At 43.0% G+C, this 20,256-nt stretch overlaps 1 protein-coding gene across 1 annotated transcript in view; it reads left to right on the top strand.

Moving 5' to 3' along the window:
• The first annotated feature begins 1,368 nt into the window (after window positions 1-1,368).
• trpm4a (transient receptor potential cation channel, subfamily M, member 4a) overlaps window positions 1,369-20,256 on the top strand; it is a 109,310-nt gene continuing 90,422 nt past the window's right edge. Inside the window, exons 1-6 of the mRNA XM_060902326.1 lie at window positions 1,369-1,667; window positions 9,742-9,803; window positions 14,949-15,126; window positions 15,302-15,482; window positions 15,574-15,737; window positions 17,474-17,651. Of these exons, the coding sequence (XP_060758309.1) occupies window positions 1,602-1,667; window positions 9,742-9,803; window positions 14,949-15,126; window positions 15,302-15,482; window positions 15,574-15,737; window positions 17,474-17,651 (829 nt within the window). The 5' untranslated portion in view covers window positions 1,369-1,601. The remainder of the gene's footprint in view (window positions 1,668-9,741; window positions 9,804-14,948; window positions 15,127-15,301; window positions 15,483-15,573; window positions 15,738-17,473; window positions 17,652-20,256) is intronic.

Here is a 20,256-nt window from a genome sequence, read left to right as displayed (position 1 = left end):
GTCCTGCTGGAACCTGAACCTTCGTCCCAGTCTCAAACCTCTGGCCGATTCAAACAGGTTTTCCTCCAGAATTGCCCTGTATTTAGTGCCATCTATCTTTCCTCCAGTCCTGACCAGCTTTCCTGTCCCTGCAGATGAATAATATCCCCACAGCATGATGCTGCCACCACCATGCTTCACTGTAGGAATGGTGTTCTCAGGGTGTTGGGTTTGAGCCACACATGGCATTTCCCATGATGGCCAAAAAGATCAATTTTTGTCTCATTTGACCAGAGAATCTTTTTCCATGTGTTTGGGGAGTCTGCCACATGCTGTTGGGCAAACTCCAAACGGATTTGGAGTGAATTCATTGGACCAGCTCTTATTTAGGAGTTTCATACGAAAGGGGGTGAATACTTATGCACACTCCAGATTTCTGTTTTTTTCATCTTAATTATTGTTTGTGTCACAATAAAACAACAATGTGCACCTTTAAAGTGGTCGGTGTGTTGGGGAAATCAAATGGTGCTAATCCTCTAAAAATCTATTTTAATTCCAGCTTGTAATGCGACAAAACAGAACAAACACCAAGGGGGTGAATACTTTTGCAAGACACTGTAAAAATGAATACGATGTGTTCATTGTGTTTCTGTGCAAAAAATGGACAAACTGACTAAGATTTTCTGTTGGAGAGTCGGTTAAGAGTGTAACTGTAAGATGTACAGAAGTGTGTGTGCTGCACTGCGTCCTGCTCATCAGCGCAGGAATTTAAAAAGAAAAGAAAATGTTGCTGGTGTTGGGAAAGTTCAGGAGTGAAAACAGTGTAAACAGGACGTTCTGCAGGGTTCCTGTGTTCCTCCCAGCTGAACTCACAGGAGTGAAATAATGAAGAGGTGACGTTCCACTCAGCAGTGTGATGTTTCTGATCCACTGGAGCTCATCAGCGCCCCGGAATAATGAAGTCCAGCGTTCTCCTGATCAGCACTCGATCGAGTTCCTCAAAAAATCATCATGAAACAGTAAAGAGAGGATCACACTGAACCCCCCAACACACACTTTAATCCGTGTCTCCAGTGTCAGTGTTTTGTAACAGAGGTGAAGCTGGAACTGAAAGTTTTCTGACATCTTCAGGACAGAGGAGTTTGCACTTCTTCTTCATGGTTTCTCCGTAACATGCTTTGCTGTTATCATTTACTCAAATCATCAAATGCCGCTACATGAAGTCTTCAGGTCTGAAAGTGGAATCCTGGAGAATCACCAGGAGCTTCTCCACTGCGCTCATGAACAAGTAGAGATCACACACACTGATGGAAGTGCTCAACTGTTGGTCCCGTCCTAACACTCCTGTAGTGGGCGTGGCCGTGTTCACCTGTCATGGCGGGGGTTCTCCGGAAATGCCTTTGGAAACCGAGCGCAGGTGTGTGTGCGCGCGCGGGTGGGGCTCTGCACTCGTGCCTTCGAGCAACAGGGTAAAACAGGATTTTAGAAACCGAGAACGTGAACTTTGACACGGTGTCTGAGAATCCGCTGGGGAGAGAGAGAGAGAGTTCAGCCGCCGAGCACCGAGTGTTTCTTGAAGCGCGCGCAGGAACCGGAGGAGAACCGAGCAGCAGGAGAGGGACATGAGTTCCACAGAGCGAGAGCAGGATCAGGGGAGGGACAGGTCCCAGAAAGGAGACAAGGATCAGGTGAGTCTGGGTTTATTACGGACAGTGAGAGGTTTTATTTCTCCTGATAAATAAAGTGAGAGTGAGCGCAGGAATTTAAATGCAGGAATCTACAGCGGGCCTAGAACAATTCACCCAGTTCCCCATTCCATCCACACTGCTGGGTTCACTGTTCGAGTTTCTCATCATGTTTAAAAATAATTAACTGCAGAAAATGTTATTACCAAAACATTGCAACATTTATTGTCCTATTCATTATCAACTTAAATATTCCTTTAAATTAAAGCTGTACGGCCTTTCAGATTTTTCAAGTGTAGGTTATAAAACGAATTTTCCCGACACCCAATTCTTTTTGTTTAGTGACCTGAATTCTAACCACAGACTTCCACCTGTATTAGTTTTTTTTTTTAAATAGAACAATTAATGGGGAAGCATGGTGGTGTAGTGGTTAGCGCTGTCGCCTCACAGCAAGAAGGTCCGGGTTCGAGCCCCGTGGCCGGCGAGGGCCTTTCTGTGCGGAGTTTGCATGTTCTCCCCGTGTCCGCGTGGGTTTCCTCCGGGTGCTCCGGTTTCCCCCACAGTCCAAAGACATGCAGGTTAGGTTAACTGGTGACTCTAAATTGAGCGTAGGTGTGAATGTGAGTGTGAATGGTTGTCTGTGTCTATGTGTCAGCCCTGTGATGACCTGGCGACTTGTCCAGGGTGTACCCCGCCTTTCGCCCGTAGTCAGCTGGGATAGGATCCAGCTCGCCTGCGACCCTGTAGAACAGGATAAAGCGGCTACAGATAATGAGATGAGATGAGAATAATTAATGAATTTATCTCCACATGGCCCTAAATTCTCTGCTATTTTTTCCTGCTTCACCATGACCCAATTCAAGATACTCCATCATGCATCACGTGGTGGGCTTTCCCCGTTCACGCAAGGCATTGTGGGATACAGATTTGAAACAGGAGAGAAAAATGGAGGACGTGAGTGTGCGAATGAAACGTGAAAGAGCGACTACAGTAACGGAAAGCGAGAAGAAAAGACATTTTATATACGAAGGAAAGGAAACGCAGGACCAAACTAATAAATATGGGCGCTCAGCGAGCACCTCGGTGTGATCAGCTGTTCGTTTAGCGACAGAATGATGGAACTGTCAGTGCACGCTCAAAGGGAAACCTGTAGATGGCAGTAATGCAACACTGTGGATGTCAGCTGCTGTAAAACCCAAAAGAAGAAGAAGGTAAACCTGCGCATGCGCACACGGACTTCCTCTGTCTGCTTGACTGCGCCAAGCGAGCGATTTCATGCACATTATTTGCTTTAATCCCCTCAAATTAAATAACTTCCCAGCCACAGAATGGCCTGATATTTTGTGAGATATTACAGAAATAAACAGATATCACAATCACCACATTTCAGACGGAACTAAATTTCACAGGTTTTATGAATTCGAAAGGCTGACTCGCTCCAATAATGTGAGAAATTTCCACAAACAGCTCTGTTCTGAAACACCAGCAAAAGTGTGTTAGTCTTGTTTTAAGAGGAAACTGTGGCTCCCTCAAACCAAAATGAAAGAACAGGATAAATGGGTGAAAAAAACATCATATAAAGCTTTCACACAGATAGATGGATGGAGAGATGCACTTCATTAAAGGGACAAGTTAATTGTTTTTGTTAGTAAACAGTTGTAGGTGCAATAGGTTTATCAAATCAGTCTCATGTAAAAAGGGATCAGTCTCATAAATTCATTAATCATTAATTCAAGTGTCTCATATTTTATAGCTAAACTATTAAAATCAATGGAATAACTTAGTGGTGATGCTGCTATAGTTTAGTGAGTATTGTAGCTCTAATGTAATACATTTACTCTAGATCTATAATATTCATGTAACAACCAAATGGGTGAAGGCAATTAGAGTACTTGTTTGGCAGAGGTTGGTACTCAGTGAATGTTGTAGTAATAGACAGGACACAGTTTACTCCAAAGATACCATTTATTGAAATAGCTGACATGAATTAGCAAACTAATACTGATCAGATATCGCAACAATAGCAGCCAAGGAATAATTCAATATAAATGGTGATACAATGTATACAGGTAATAATCAGTAGTGTATATGATGATAATTAAGGCACTAATGGTGATCAGAAGTAATAAGCTGTATGCCAGTGTTACAGTGTAGGGGTGAGTAGATGTTAAAATGTGAGGGGGAAATCACATGTTTGTGTGTCTGTGTGTGTGTGTGTGTGTGGGAGTGTAGGCGAGGCAGGTGTGATATATGAATGGAATGCGCGAGCCTTGTGCTAGGCCTCGCCTAAAAGGGGATGGGCAACAAGAAGAGCACCCGAGGGGGAGAGAGACAAAGGATCTGTAGTCTAAAAACTAGTCTCGGCTAGGCCTTAAACCCAACTTCTACTCAACCCTTAACTACTCCTGAAATCCCAGTGTTGAGGAGTGTAGTGCGACGGAGGGAATTAAAAAGAGAGAGAGAGAGAGAGAGAGAGAGAACGCATGCGCGATCTAACTAAATACAGATAGTAAACGAAGCAAATCAAACAACACGTGGTCTAAGACCGACTTTCATGTGAATCGAAATGTGTACATTTAAACCATGAATGAATTAAAATAAACAACACTCTTCACATTAACTAGCCACAACTAAGACTAACAATTGCCCAGATGCCAGCTTTACTGGAGATCGCTCTTGCTTGGCGACTGAAAGTGCGCCGTCTGTTATCCGAAGACAGCATGGAGTGCAGGTCCAGGGAGAAAACAGTTCTGTTCCTTTTACTTTTACAGCTTGTCAGCTGAAGATCTTTGGTGTCCCGTCGGTCGTCCGATGATCTGGAAGGAATCTTGTTTGTAGTTCGTCGACGTTGCGAAAGGGAAAAGGGATCCGGTCGCCTTTTCTCTTTAAAATACTGCGTGGGCTGCAGTAACTAACCGGTTCAGTTATTACTACAATTATGTGAAGATCAAATGTGTTGAACTTTGGCTAAAGGTCCGGTATCAATAGCTCGTTCTTTGTCCTTTGTTCTTCTGTAGCACAGATGCAACAATGTCTCTTTCACATGTGGAAACCCACCGCCAGAGAGAAGGAATTTCGATTCTACCGCGGGTTTAAAGCACAGTCGTGACGTCACTGTATTTGGTATGTGATACCATTACAGGAGGTCAGAAAAATGGGCAGAGATAGAATATGGCATCGAGTACAGGGATTGGTGTGTTCAGTGCTGTACAGTGAAAGGGAGAAGATGGTTCATAAATGGTTACTATGGCTACGGCATGACAATCCATCCCTACACAGTTGGAAGAAATATAAAATATTGTATCATTGAAATATTACATATATTTAAGGAATTTAAAGTATTTATTTAGTCTGTCTATAAATTTAATTTCAGTGAAGCTGCTTTTTTGACGATCACTGTTAACCACGCTGTAAATAAAAATGAATAAAATAAAAGTAAATCGACAAATATCATGATGAGAGAGAGAGAGAGAGAGAGAGAGAGATGATGTGGTTCCAGTGTGATTTTTATTTTTTTTTAATCAAAAGACATAACTAATAAAGTTTAAAGTCTAAATGATTAAACTGTACCAGGATGAAATGCGGTTAAGTCCAAAATCACCTGAAAATGACACGATACACTGATTTAAACTTTGCTGGTCTTCTGTGTTCATCTCTCTCTCTCTCTCTCTCTCTCTCTCTCTCTCTCTCTCTCTCTCTTTCTGGTGGTGTTACATGTCTGGTGTCTTTCCTTTTTTAAGAGATCTTTTTATATAATCTGTAGATCTCGATGTTAATATTGGAGACTTGCTTGGTGCAGGAGGATGAGAGCAGGTCAGTGACCATCAGGTTACAGTCACAGGTCAGCAGGTGATCAGCGCGAAGGGCACATGCGTGATCATCTCCAAAAATAAATAACGTTTATAAAATCCATTTTCATCACCATCACTCAGCTCAGAAATCTTCCCCAAGCCAAACAGTTTCTTTTTTGTGTTTTGTATGAAGCTGACTGGTGTGTGGATTAATTAAGGTTAATAATGAAGGAAAACCACACTGGCCACACCCTCTGACAAAAACAGCCTGAGAGCATGACATAATGTTTTCTGAGGTTAATGTGGTTCTAAAAAAGGGTTTAATATAAAACGCATGTTGTGTCAGATCATTATCTTGTGATTTAAATAAAAGTAATGCAGTCATAATGTTTTTGTTTTCTGTGATCAGTGTGAACATTTAGTTTAAACCGCAAATCCTCCCTCATTAATCCAGTCAAAGTGCAGGTTAAGAGAATAGAAGGTGAAAGGTCATGAGGTGGTTCCTCTGTAGGGTCACTCTGAGCTTGTGTAGAACCTTACAGCAGTGTTTCCTGAGCAGGAATAATTCCAAAATTAGGAAAATAATTCTCCTTTAATCATGTAACATGTGTACGGTTTTCATTGTGAACTCTGTTATCAACAACAGGTCATAAAGTCACTGAACCTGAGACCCGTGTTCACTCAGTTAGGAGAACAAGGTTCTTCACTGAAAGTTCGCGTCGTGTACGGGAGCGTCGTCGTGCTGGAGAAGGTTTGGGTCTCTGAGTTCCAGTGAAGGAAACTGTAACATTGCAGTGTTCAGAGACGTTCTGTAGAACTGTGTTTCAGAGTTTGTGGTAAGAGTTTGGAGAAGAACCAGATATGAGTGTGATGGTCAGGGGGCACATACTTTTGGCCACTTGGTGAATTTCCTGTTATGGTTTGATTTTATGAGGAGATCCACAATTACCTCACAGCTTCAACTTCATAAAGTCTCCAGTGACATGTCTTTGCTTTGCTTCAGGGTGCAGAGACGCTGGTTTACAGCTGGAGCAGAAAATAAAAACAATTCTGAAAATTTGTGGTGGAGGAGAATGAAGACAAGTCCAGATGTGTGTGTGTGCGTGTGTGAGATGTTATCATAGGATGGGGTGGTGTTTGGTATGATGGTAAGTGCAGTAATCCCCTCGTCCCTGTGATAAAATCACTGCTACACCCTCGAGTGGGTTTCGGCTTTAATAAAATGGAGAAAAACAATTCAGTCTTCAACAAAGAATTTAATTTATTATTAATAATCACAAGGGGGCGGCACGGTGGTGTAGGGCAGGGGTTTTCAAAGTGTGGGAGAGTCAGCCCCCCCCTCAGAGAGCAAATAAACAACAGCGCCCCCCCTCATTTTATTTTTTTCTTTTACACATTTTAAACATCTGTGCTTTTCTTTTTAAAACATCTTGTTTTACACATTTTAAACATCTCATAGCATCGTTAGCTAGCACCTCTTGGTAGACAACACACTGTGGCAGTGGAGCATCTTCAGATCCAGTCCATGAAAATCCAAACTTTAAATAATTGTGGTCTTACTTCCTTTTTTTTTTTCAGTCCCCCCAGGATTCCGCGGACTTTTTTTGTGATTGTTGCGGGCTAAAATGTCTGATGTTGCGGGGGGGTTCCAAAAAAATTGCAATGAAAGTTGCGGTGTTTTTTAGGTTTTTGTTGCGATTACATTGCGGGAGGAAGTGAAAGTTGCAAGAAATTGTTGCGATTTTCTCTTTTTGTGATTAAAATTGAGTGATATGTTAAATATTAAGTTATTACCGAAAAACTATTGATTAAAAAAACAAACACTGAGAAATGGTTCTATAAACAACTTTACCAATATAAAAGATTCCCAGGACTACAAAAATGCAGAAAAATAGGCTTTACTTATCCAAATGCACCTGTTGGTTCAAAAGTTAAAGTGCAGAGAACCTCACAGCACAACATGAAGTTCCCTTAAAATATAATATAAATGCCTCAGCTTTCATGGAAGAAAAAAAAACTATTAATACTAGTACTGTGTGCAGGCAGTCTCTCCTGAAGACTAAATTAAACAATAATTATAAACTAATAAAATAAATGGCTCAGGCTTCATAGAAGAAAAAAAACAATTTGAACAGAATCTCACAGTATGATGCTGAAGCTGCCTAAACAATGGAAAATAAAATGCCATTTTGGCAAAAATGTTGGCATCCATTAATTTCTTGTATTAAGTAAAAAATAAAGTGTGCACAGTCCTTCACTGTAAACATAACACACTTTCAGTAACAGAATTTAAGCCTATAAAACACTGACTCGCACATCATACAATGTTGCCAGATACTGCTGACGTTTTCCAGTCCAAAATATGTTCAAAACCCACCAAAATGCACTTAAAACCGCCCAATCTGGCAACACTGCGCGCATGCTGCTTCTCTTGAACGTATACACGGAAGTAAGGCGGAAGGTAGTTTGTCGACGTCACTGCAAGACGACGCCAATGATTGGTCAAATTTGTGGGAAAGTTGCAGTGATTGGATATAATTGCAACACCGCCCTGAATTCGCGGGGATTGGTTGAATTTGCGTTGAAGTTGCAAATCGCAACATCGCGAAATCCTGGAGGGTCTGGGTTTTTGCTTAGCCCAGACTCTGTCTCCTCACTCACTGTAGCTTTAGGTACTAAAAATCGACCCATTTTATCTCTGGCAAAGGCTAGCTGAAGTTTGCTAAATGTCCGCAATAGTAACTTATTCTGGTTCATGTTTCCTCACGTTGCTCCCCCCCCGAAGAACTCTGGCGCCCCCCAGGGGAGGCACGCCCCACACTTTGAAAAGCCCTGGTGTAGTGGTTAGCGCTGTCGCCTCACAGCAAGAAGGTCCTGGGTTCGAGCCTCGTGGCCGGCGAGGGCCTTTCTGTGCGGAGTTTGCATGTTCTCCCCGTCTCCGTGTGGGTTTCCTCCGGGTGCTCCGGTTTCCCCCACAGTCCAAAGACATGCAGGTTAGGTTAACTGGTGACTCTAAATTGAGCGTAGGTGTGAATGTGAGTGTGAATGGTTGTCTGTGTCTATGTGTCAGCCCTGTGACGACCTGGCGACTTGTCCAGGGTGAACCCTGCCTTCCACCCGTAGTCAGCTGGGATAGGCTCCAGCTCGCCTGTGACCCTGTAGAACAGGATAAAGTGGCTGGAGATAATGAGATGAGATAATCACAATAAACAGTTATTCTGTCACACGATATTATCCGTTAACTAAGTTTTACTTGGTAAGAAAAAAAAAACCGTGGGAAGATGAACTCCTTTCATGAACAGAACAATGGCTTAATCTCTGATAATTACAGTGCGTGTCGTGAACGTCTCTGACACACGGCAGGAACAGCGATGAGGAAATCAAATTCCTCTGCTCTCATGCACAGCACATTACTGAATCCAGTTCATTATCCAACTGTTAGTGTGAGAGAATGAGGGGGGACATCTCCCTCTCTCTCTGCAATCTTTGCACAGTGGACAATAATGCATTATTGCCTTACAATGTTTACAATGTCTCTCATACACAAAGTTTACATTTATTTATTTCCGTTCATATACTACCTCAATATGCACACTCAACTCTGCACCTGATGTTGCTTGTGTCTGCAGTGTTGCACTCATTGCACTTGATGTTGTGTGTAGATTGTAGTCCGGTGATGTTTAATGGAGCCCCATGGTCCTAAAGAAATGTAGTTTCATTTTAACTGTGTGCTGTACCATCTGCACATGGTTGAAATGACAAAAAGACCTTGACAAAATGTCAGCTTCTAGATGAAATTATTTGGCATTATTTAACAGCAAAAATAAAAACGCGCACACTTTTTTTTTTTTTTTTTTTGCACTTGCCCTCCAGTTCTCTTTGCAGAACAGATAATTTATATCTTATTTCTCTCTTTTTTTTTTTTTGTGAAAATAGTGTAGACACTTAAGACAAAACCCATGCTGTTATCATGTTACTGAAACCACAAAGTGTAAACTCCTCTGTGCTGAAAATGTCTGAAAACTTTTGCACACTTTTTTTTTTAAATCACTTGATCAGTGGAGCATATGCTGGACACGCCCCTGTGAACGAGCTGTTACTATAGAAACAATAACGCATCAGAACAAGAGCATTAATTCTAGATAATACTGTGATGTTCAGCTGCACTACAGTCAGAGCTGCTGTTAGAATTAATCAACACCTTCTGACCAATCAGAGCCCAGAATGTAAACGTGTCGCATCATGAGCGTGTGAAATGTTTTGACTCTGAAACACTTCTGTTTCAGGGTTGGATCCCGAAGGTGATAAAGAGGAGGGAGTGCACAGCGTTTGTGGAGGATCCTCTCAGGTACGACACGCTGGGGCTCTCAGCTGGAATGTGACTAAAACATGATCTCACCTGTAGATCTTCCAGAGAAAATCTACAACACTGCCAAACCCATTTCATGACCCGTTCCAGTCTCTGAGTGCCATGTTTCTGAAACGGGACTTTAATCACACTTTGGGAAAGTTCTCTGTGGTGTTTTCTTACTGAGGCTGAAATATACAGTGGCATGCAAAAGTTTGGGCACCCTTACTGAAAATGTCTATTACTGTGAATAGTTAAGTGAGCAGAAGATGAACTGATCACCAAAAGTCATAAAGGTAAAGACGAGACATTTCTTTTCAGCATTTGCTGCAAGGTTTGTGTATTATTTTTGTTTTGTACAATTGGAGAGTGAAAATAGAAAAGCAACACCATGCGAAAGTTTGGGCACCCCAATACATTTGAGTCCTCAGGTAACTTTTACCAAGGTTCCAGACCTTAATTAGCTTATTGAGCTGTGGCTTGTTCAAATTCTTCGTTAGGAAAGAACAGATGATGCAGATTTCAAAGCTGTATAAATTCTCTGACTCCTCAAACTTGTCCCTAAAATCAACAGCCATGGGGTCCTCTAAGCAACTCCCTCGCATTCTGAATAATAAAATAATTGATGCTCACAAAACAGGAGAAGGCTACAAGAATGCAGCAAAGTGTTTTCAGGTCGCTGTTTCCTCAGATTGTAATGTTATTAAGAAATGGCAGTTAACAGAAACAGTGGAGATCAAGGTGAGGTCTGGAAGATGAAGAAAACTTTCTGAATGAACTGCTCGTTGGATTGCTAGAAAGGCAAATAAAAACCCCTGTTTGACTGCAAAAGACCTTCAGAAAGATTTAGCAGACCCTGGAGTGGTGGTGCACTGTTCTACTCTGCAGCGACACCTGAACAAATATGACCTTCATGGGAGAGTCATCAGAAGAAAACCTTTCCTGCATCTGAGCCACAAAATTCAGCATCTGAAGTTTGCAAACGAACATCTAAATAAGCCTGATGCATTTTGGAAACAAGTCCTGTGGACTGATGAAATCAAAATAGAACTTTTTGGCCACAATGTGCAAAGGTATGTTTGGAGAAAAAGGGGTTCCAAATTCCAGGAAAAGAACACCTCTCCGACTCTGAAGCATGGGTGTGGATCGATCATGCTTTGGGGTTGTGTTGCAGCCAGTGGCACAGGGCACATTTCATTGGTCGAGGGAAGCATGGATTCGAATAAATACCAGCAAATTCTGGAAGCAAACATCACACCATCTGTAAAAAAGTTGAAGTTAAAAAGAGGACGGGTCCTACAATAAGATGATGATCCAAAACACCTCAAAATCTACAATGGAATACCTCAAGAGGCCCAAGCTGAAGGTTTTGCCCGGACCCTCACAGTCCCCTGACCTAAACATCATTGAAAGTCTGTGGATAGATCTCAAAAGAGCAGTGCATGCAAGACAGCCCAAGAAACTTGCAGAACTGGAAGCCTTTTGCAAGGACAAATGTGTGAAAATCCCCCAGGTAAGAACTGAAAGATTATTAGCCGGCTACAAAAAGTGTTTACAAGCTGTGATACTTGCCAAAGGGGGCGTTACTAGGTACTAACCATGCAAATCAAATCAAATCAAGTCTATTTGTATAGCGCTTTTAACAATAAACATTGTCGCAAAGCAGCTTTACAGAATTTGAACCACTTAAAACATGAGCTAATTTTATCCCTAATCTATCCCCAATGATGAAGCCTGTGGTGACGGTGGCAAGGAAAAACTCCCTCAGACGACATGAGGAAGAAACCTCGAGAGGAACCAGACTCAAAAGGGAACCCATCCTCATTTGGGCAACAACAGACAGCCTGACTATAATATTAAGTTTTAACAGGTATAACCCTCAACTGTCCTCATGGGGCCGTCCTTCACAGGAGCGGTGCGATAAAACTCCGACCAGACACAGGGCACCAGGATGGATCAAGCAGGTCCGAGGGGCAGAAGAGGCCAGCATCTCAATCCCAGGATCAACATGTAACTCAGAGGGACAGATTGGGGGGGGGGGAAGAGAGAGAGAAAGAAAACACAGGTTGTTAGGTATGCCCTAAAAATGACAAGTATTAAATCTGTATGGTAGGCTCGCAGAGACGAGAGTCTTTACATCAGGCATAATACACAACAATGGCATGTTAATATGGTAAAATATATCATGACCTGCTCTGGCTGGATGCTTGATTGGGTGATGGGAGCACACTCCTCAGCAATGATGAGATGCAGATGGGACCCTTAGGGCTGGCCAAGACAATTCAGTTACATTTCACCGGGTCTGGGACATGCGACAGAATGTCTGACGGCCGATTCCCTGCAGGCTACGATAGCCAGTCGAGGTGTCCACCCTCTCCACCAAAATATTTCCTGTTGACTCCATGTAACTCAGAGGGACAGATTTGGGGTGGGGGGGAGGGAAAGAAAACACAGGTTGTTAGGTATGCCCAATGTCACCTGAATAAGTAGGAACAGTATACATTTTGCACTGAGTACAAGCAGGGACTCCGGCAAAACTAACTATGACAGCATAACTAAAAGGGGAGAGCCAGAAGGTAACACAGGCATGAGGAGCCCCGGGACATAAAGCAGCAGCCACTACACCGTCAACAAACTCGAGTGAGCAAGCGAGTGGGGACTGACAGCATCCATACATCCCAGTTTACCAAAACACTCTGTCTGAGGACCCTCCAGATCTACACCTTTACCTCATAAACACCATTAACACAAGGCTTGACTAAACAGATATGTTTTCAGCCGAGACTTAAACACTGAGACTGTGTCTGATTCCCGAACATTACTTGGAAGGCTGTTCCATAACTGTGGGGCTTTGTAAGAAAAGGCTCCGCCCCCTGATGTAGCCTTCACTATACGAGGTACCAGCAGATAACCTGCACCTTTTGATCTAAGTAGGTGTGGCGGGTCATAGAGGAGCAGAAGTTCACTCAGGTACTGTGGTGCGAGACCATTCAGTGCTTTAAAGGTCAATAGTAGTATTTTATAATCAGTACGAAATTTGATTGGGAGCCAATGCAGTGTGGATAAGACAGGGGTGATGGGGTCATATTTTCTAGTTCGTGCAGGGTGCCCAAACTTTTGCTTCGGGCCCTTTTCCTTTTTTGTCATTTTGAAAATGTAAAAGATGAAAATTAAAAAAAGTGTTTTTGCTTAAAATATAAAGGGAATGAGTCATCTTTAACTTTATGCCTTTTGGAGATCATTTCATCTTCAACTTGCTTAACTGTTCACAGTAACAGCAGTTTTGACCAGGGGTGCCCAAACTTTTGCATACCACTGTAACTCCAAGAGGAATGGTGTGTGTGTGTGTGTGTGTGTGTGTGTGTGTTTTCAAGGGTGTGTTTTTCTTGTTCTGCTTCTTGTGGTGAACTGAATAAACTCAAAGCAGAGCTGAAGTTAAAATGTGCAGAACAAATATCAGGACACTGAAATACGGACGGTTGATATGGGGTTGAAATACAGAGGCAGCCATGGGGCCCAAAGGGTTCCTGGTTTGATTCCCAAGACCAGCAGGAATAAACAGCACTTTCCCCTCCCTCTGTATCATGGCTGAGGTGCCCTTGAGTGAGGTACTGAACCTCCAACTGCTCCCTGGGCGCTGTAGCATCGCTGCCCACCGCTCTGGGTGTGTGTGCTCATTGCTCACGTGTGTGTGTGTGTGTGTGTGTGTGTGTGTGTGTGTGTGTGTGTGTGTGTGTGTTCACTGCTTGAGATGGGTTAAATGCAGAGGTTAAATTTCACTGTGCTTGAGTGTTCATGTGACAAATAAAGGCTGCTGCTTCTTCTCGGTTGTCCGAGGCGCGTCTGTGAAAAACCCGTCCAGCTGCAGCTCGAGCTCTGAGAGCTGCGGAAAGAAAGTTCGATTGAATGAAAATGCAGCTCACAAAGCAAAAAAAGAATGCATTCATATTCACCGTGCACATTCGAGCTGTGACACAATCCCACTCTCTGTAACTGGATCAGTTTATGACTCCAAATGTTCATCAGTCATCAGAATCTCATACGAAGCTGAACGCAGTGCTGCAGCTCATTTAAACCCAATTTCATTATAATAACGTTTTTAAGGAAATTATCTTTTATAACAAATATTTAAGAATGATTGACAGGAAAAACCCAGTCACCAGGGCGACAAAAGTCTGTGCGTTGTTGGTGCCAGGTCTGGATGGATTGGGGAGGGTTACATCACGAAAGGCATCCGGTGCCAAGCTGAAGCCAAATCGCAGATTTGGATCATAAATCTGATTTCCGTACCAGATTGATCAGAGAGGGTGAGATGGAAATGGATGATCTGTTGTGCTGCCCCCTAATGGGAACAGCTGAAAGGCGATGATGATGATGATGATGATGATGATGATTTAAGAATAACAGAAAGCACACAAGTTATTTTTAAATGAATTAATGATTATTTTTTAAAGACTCAGCAGAGAGGTTGAGGGTGTGGCCTTGGTGGAGGAGGGTGTGGCCTTGGTGGAGAAATGTGTGTGCACCACTGTTAATGTTTTCTCTCCTGAGGAAAGTTCTTCTCCCATCCAGGGCCTGAATGTTTTGGGCTGGAATCAAGTCTTTGTGGAAAGTTTTAGTGGGAGTTTTGTTGAAACCTGGCAACCCTGCCCTCAATCTTCATACTCGACACTTTTCAAACTCCAAATGAAAATCTCCACCTGGTCAGTCTGAATACACACCTGAACTCAGCCTAAAGCTCTCTAACGAGCTTCCTACACACACACACACACACACACACACACACACACACACACACACACACACACACACACACCTGTACAGACTGTATTCAGTTCCATCATAATGAGACACCTGCATGGATGAGTGCGAATAAACTTAATAACCAAGAATAAACTTGTTATATATTATAATAAAGTTACAGAAATGTCTCTTCTCCATCGTCCAAACAGAGGTGTTCAGTGTTGCATCCCGAATTATGCCTCCTTGTGAAGCTGTTTGCTTTGTGCTGGATATTAAAGCAGCGATGTGTAAAATTTCTCTGCTGCAGCTTCAGATTTAAACCCTGACTCTTCTCTGAAAAACCTGACTTTTCAGTTCCTCATGCTGAAATCCCCCACCCCCGTCTCTCCCGTCTCTCTGCAGTAATGAGGATCAGTGTCAGTGTGGTGGTGCTCGGAGTCTTCATGGTTCTGTAGCTACAGGTGATTATTTCAGCTCTGCTATTGTGACTCAGTGGGACTCATCCAAACACACATCCGAAAGTCCAACCGATGCTTTCGGAGAACTCAAGTTTGACGGCATCGCTCACAGACACAGTCATGTACGTATCACATAGACAGATCCACAGAGAAGGAGATACATGGAGACACTAAGAATAGGCTGAGAGAGAGAATGAAAATTCAGGGTCTTTAAGTCTCCTTAGTTTACACACATACAAGATGTGTGCGCTGGAGTGTGTTGGTGTGCGCTGGAGTGTGTTATTTTTTCATCCTCAGTTCCTGCGTTTGTCCTGTGACACTCCCGCGCAGCTCGTCTACGCCATTCTGACTCAGCACTGGTGTCTGCCGTCTCCCAACCTGGTGGTGTCTGTGGTGGGGGGCGGCAGCCAGGAGAAGGTCCGGAGCTGGGTACGAGAGGTGGTGAGACAGGGGCTGGTGCGAGCTGCACAGAGCACAGGTGAACTTTGACCTCTGCATCATCTTTTCATTAATCTCTTGTCAGTGAGTTTCCTACACTGTGTGTGTGTGTGTGTGCGTGCGCGTGTCAGGTGCCTGGATCGTGACCAGCGGGCTGAGGGAGGGCGTGAGCCGCTGTGTCGGTGAGGCTGTGAGGGATCACAGTGCTGCGGCTGCATCCCAATCCAAAGTGGTAGCTCTGGGCGTGGCCCCCTGGGGACTGGTGGACAACCGCCAACAACTCGTCAACGCAGAGGTGCAGAAGTGTTTGAACACACCTGAGAATTGCTCAGTCATCTGTTACACACACACACACACACACACACACACACACACACACTTCATCACAGTGAAATGTGCTGGAGTGTGTTTTAACTTTTACATCCAAGAACAATGCAGGATTGCATCATATTAACTAATGACTCCTTTATGGAGGCTTAAAGTGCTGATGACACAAACATGACTCTGCAATTTCTTAAATAAACAAACTATACAACATGGCAAACATGTTAGATTTCTGTTATAATTACGTGAAAAGAAGCTGTTGTTACGCGAATATCCAACTTTTAATTGCACAGCGCAAGAAAACTGGGTCCGTGGCTCGCGGCCATGTTGTGATGTCAGCGGGAGAACACGCTGCGGTTCACTGGCTGTTCTACTCTGGTTCTACTCAATGGAAATGGTGCATGAAAACGCCGGTGAACTCTCTAGTGCTAGCTCTTCCTCTTCTGGGAGTCTAGAGTTGTGTTGATCTCTTCCGAATAGAATCTATGATAGCCTACCCTCTTTACCCTTTGCCTCTCGTTGCTAGGCGGCAGTTACATGAACGCCGCAAGCTTTCACAAGCAAATACATGACTGATATCACGCCGACTTTATGATTACATTTATGATTATCATGTAGAATCTATAGCTCTACGTACCTTTATCTTATGTCGTTTCACAACACATGTTCTGACAGGAGGACTGTCTTTGGATCCGGCATAGCTACTAGTAGACCCCCTCCGGAATACTGGCAGTGTTGCCAGATTGGGAGGTTTCCTGCCCAGTTGTGCGGTTTCAAGTGCATTTTGGTGGGTTTTGAACATATTTTGGGCTGGAAAACGTCAGCAGTATCTGGCAACACATACTGCTGACGTTTTCCAGCCCAAAATATGTTCAAAACCCACCAAAATGCACTTGAAACCGCACAACTGGGCAGGAAACCTCCCAATCTGGCAACACTGTGTAAGCACTGCTGATGGTAGTAACACACGTTTGTGCTGAACTGAACACCCAAGAGATTCTTTTAAGCTGCGAAGGGTGTCAAAACAATCCAAATCGAAGTGTTCAGAGCACAGGACGGATGTTGGTGAGGGCTCCCACTTGTCACGAGTGCACCTGACTTGCCTCACCCACTTCGCATGCAGCTCGGGATCTCTGGGAAACTTGAATAAACTTACCCCATCCTTGTGGGTTTTGGAGCAAAAGCCGGCAACACAACGTGAAGGCATAATAACTTGTGTGTGTGTGTGTGTATATATATATATATATATATATATATATATATATATATATATATATATATATATAAATAATGTGTGTGTCTATGTATGTCTAATAAAAATACTAATAATGATAAACTGAACACCTGTCGCATCAACAACAAACTGGTAAGTGAGGAGGAAGGTTCTTTCGCTGACGTCATATAGCTCCTCCTCCTCTTTCGTCTCCTGGGTGCTGCAGCCCCGTCAAATTTGCCCAAATAGCCGCGTTTTTTATCATAACTTGTAAAATAGGCGCCTTCGTGAATTAATATATGGATCATCGAGAATGACTTTTTATGTTATAAAACATCGCCAAAGATGTCAAAAACGTGTCATCAGCACTTTAAATACATCTCTCACACACACACACACACACACACACACACACACACCTTTAAGGCATGTTCTGTACACACTCCCCTTTGTACCACACTAACTGAGCTGTATCCTGCCGGTTCCTGTCTCAGGGAAGTTTCCCCGCCAGTTATTTAGCTCAGAACTTGTCGCAGAACTCGTGTTCCCTGGACAGTAACTATCAGACCTTCCTCCTGGTGGATGATGGGAGCATCGGCCGCCGAGGAGGAGAGACGAACTTCATCACCAACCTGGAGAAATTCATCTCTCATCAGCGCACTGGCATCTGGGGTGAGAGAGACGAGCTGGGGCTTCAGGGAGTGTGTGTGTGTGTGTAAACTGGATCCAGGTGGCAGAAATACTTGCAGCTGGTTAAACGTAACATCCAGTGAAAATGGAGAAGAGGCGGGGCTTAACTAACTGAATAAATCAAGGGCTCAGATCCAATAATTTTATTTATTTATTTAAAATAAATGACCTGAAATATGTTGAATTTACTGCTAACCGAATCGCCTGCTGTTCTTCTCCAGAGTGCTGGCCTGTTTTTAGTATTTTTACTGAACACATTAATGTTGAGGATAAACACACACGCACTCTCTCCCAGTGTTTTACTAATTACAGGTGTGAAATAGCCTGAGATCGTTTTCAGATAATATTTCTAATTTTAAGGATTTGTTTCTGGAAAGCAGTAAACAGATCTCCCAGTAGAATCAGAGAACTGAAGGTCTGATCTAAACCCAGGCTGTATGATCTAATTTCAGGTTGGATTTATAATAACCTCCTCATGACAGATCACGCTGCTCAGACTGAAGGGACTTTATCAGATCTCACTCTTTGTGGTGTATAAAAGCAGTAATTCTTTAAAACCCTAATTCTAAAACCCCTTTAGAATTTTTAAAAATATTTCTACATAAATTTGACCAAAAACATCAGATTTTCACACGAGTTCTAAAAGTACGTAAAGAACCCAGTTAAAGAAATGAGACATTATTATTATTATTATTATTATTATTATTATTATTATTATTATTATTATTATACTGAATCATTTGTTTCTTGAGGAAAATGATCTGCAACACCAGGTCAGTGAGTGATTTTAAATTAAAGACTAAAAAACTTGTCCAGGAGAAAAAAAAAACAGCTTCATCCTCACTCTGAAAGTGTGTCCCCCTCATTGGTGATTTCTGTGTGAGAAACACCACACTGACTTTTATCCTCGTTTTCTGCTGCTGTTGTTTTTTCCGATGTCGTTTTGCTTTGTTTTTGTCCCTTCGATGAGGAGTCACGCTCGCGCTCATCAGTGTGATCCTCCCTTTCACAAAATTTGGGTTCTCACACTTGTTCCACAGCAACCGCTGATTCTTCATCATCTTCATCCTCTTTCTGGTGCTGGAGTCACGTCACTGAAATGTTAAAACACACACACTGCTCCTCGAGAGCCAGGGTTCGGCTCGTCCATTCTGGCTCCTGTAGAAACACGACGGTGCAGCATGGTGGCTCTGGGGAAGCGAACCTGCTCCCTGTGGAGATGTAAAGGGCTCGGTGTAAGGTTACAAAAATGCAATGATTTATAGTTACAGGTGATTCGACACTAATGGAAACTGTTTATGAACACACTTCCATTTCTGCTCAGAGATTCTCCTCAGTCCACACAGGGAACCTTTCAGTCCAAACCAAACACATCCAGCTCACACAACAAAATCACTTTTTTTTTTTTTTTTCTTTCTTTTCTTCTCCAGCTCAGAAAAATTACCATGTGTGGTTTGCTGGTTCACGCTTTCATAACCTCCTGATGAGATCACTGTAATCACTGCAGTCTTCAGTGTTTTCTAGTCAAATATTATCTTAAACAAGTTTAAAGTTCCAGTCAATAACTTCACCTGGTCATGTCACACCTGAACATCAACATTTAAACACGTTCTACCCTACAGGGGTGTGTGTGTGTGTGTGTGTGTGTGTGAAATCACACTATATTCATTACAGTGCACGACAGTATTGGTTGTAGTCCATCTCACGGTGCTCATGAAACCCACAATGTGCTGCAACACGTTCAAGTCCAAAATGATGTAGAGAACGCGCGCGCACACACACACAGTTTTAATTATCCACTGAAGCCTTAAAGCTAGTTTCAAAGTCCAGGAAGCCAAGAACCCTTAACGATCCAGAGAACCAAAGAACCCAATATTAAAGTCCTTTCTTTCTCCTTTAATCCACTTCTGATGATGATTGTCATCAGTACATCCTGCCCCGTGAGAAACGAAGCAGAGCAGCGCATATTGCTCACTTCCTTTAATTCTCTCATTTAAAATATAAACATGAGCTGAAAAAGGATGAAGCGGAAAGGTGGGACCTCTGGAGACCTGTGTGTGTGTGTTCCTCGTGTGTCTGATCTCCTCCTGATAAACAGGTGTGTGTGTGTGTTCCTCATGTGTCCGATCTCCTCCTGATAAACGTGTGTGTGTGTGTGTGTTCCTCGTGTGTCTGATCTCCTCCTCATAAACAGAAATTGTGTGTGTGTTCATGTTCATGTGTCCAATCTCCTCCTGATAAACAGGTGTGTGTGTGTGTGTGTGTGTGTGTGTGTGTGTGTGTGTTCCTCGTGTGTCTGATCTCCTCCTGATAAACGTGTATGTGTGTGTTCCTCGTGTGTCTGATCTCCTCCTCATAAACAGAAATTGTGTGTGTGTTCATGTTCATGTGTCTGATCTCCTCCTGATAAACAGGTGTGTGTGTGTGTGTGTGTGTGTTCCTCATGTGTCCGATCTCCTCCTGATAAATGTGTGTATGTTCATGTGTCCGATCTCCTCCTGATAAACAGGTGTGTGTGTGTGTGTGTGTGTTCCTCATGTGTCCAATCTCCTCCTGATAAACAGGTGTGTGTGTGTGTGTGTGTGTG

Source organism: Neoarius graeffei, chromosome 20 (genome assembly GCF_027579695.1).
Source record: "Neoarius graeffei isolate fNeoGra1 chromosome 20, fNeoGra1.pri, whole genome shotgun sequence".
NCBI classification, from domain to species: Eukaryota; Metazoa; Chordata; class Actinopteri; order Siluriformes; family Ariidae; genus Neoarius; species Neoarius graeffei.
The sequence above is the reverse complement of the archived record's forward strand: the minus strand, read 5'-3'. Positions and strand labels throughout refer to the sequence as shown.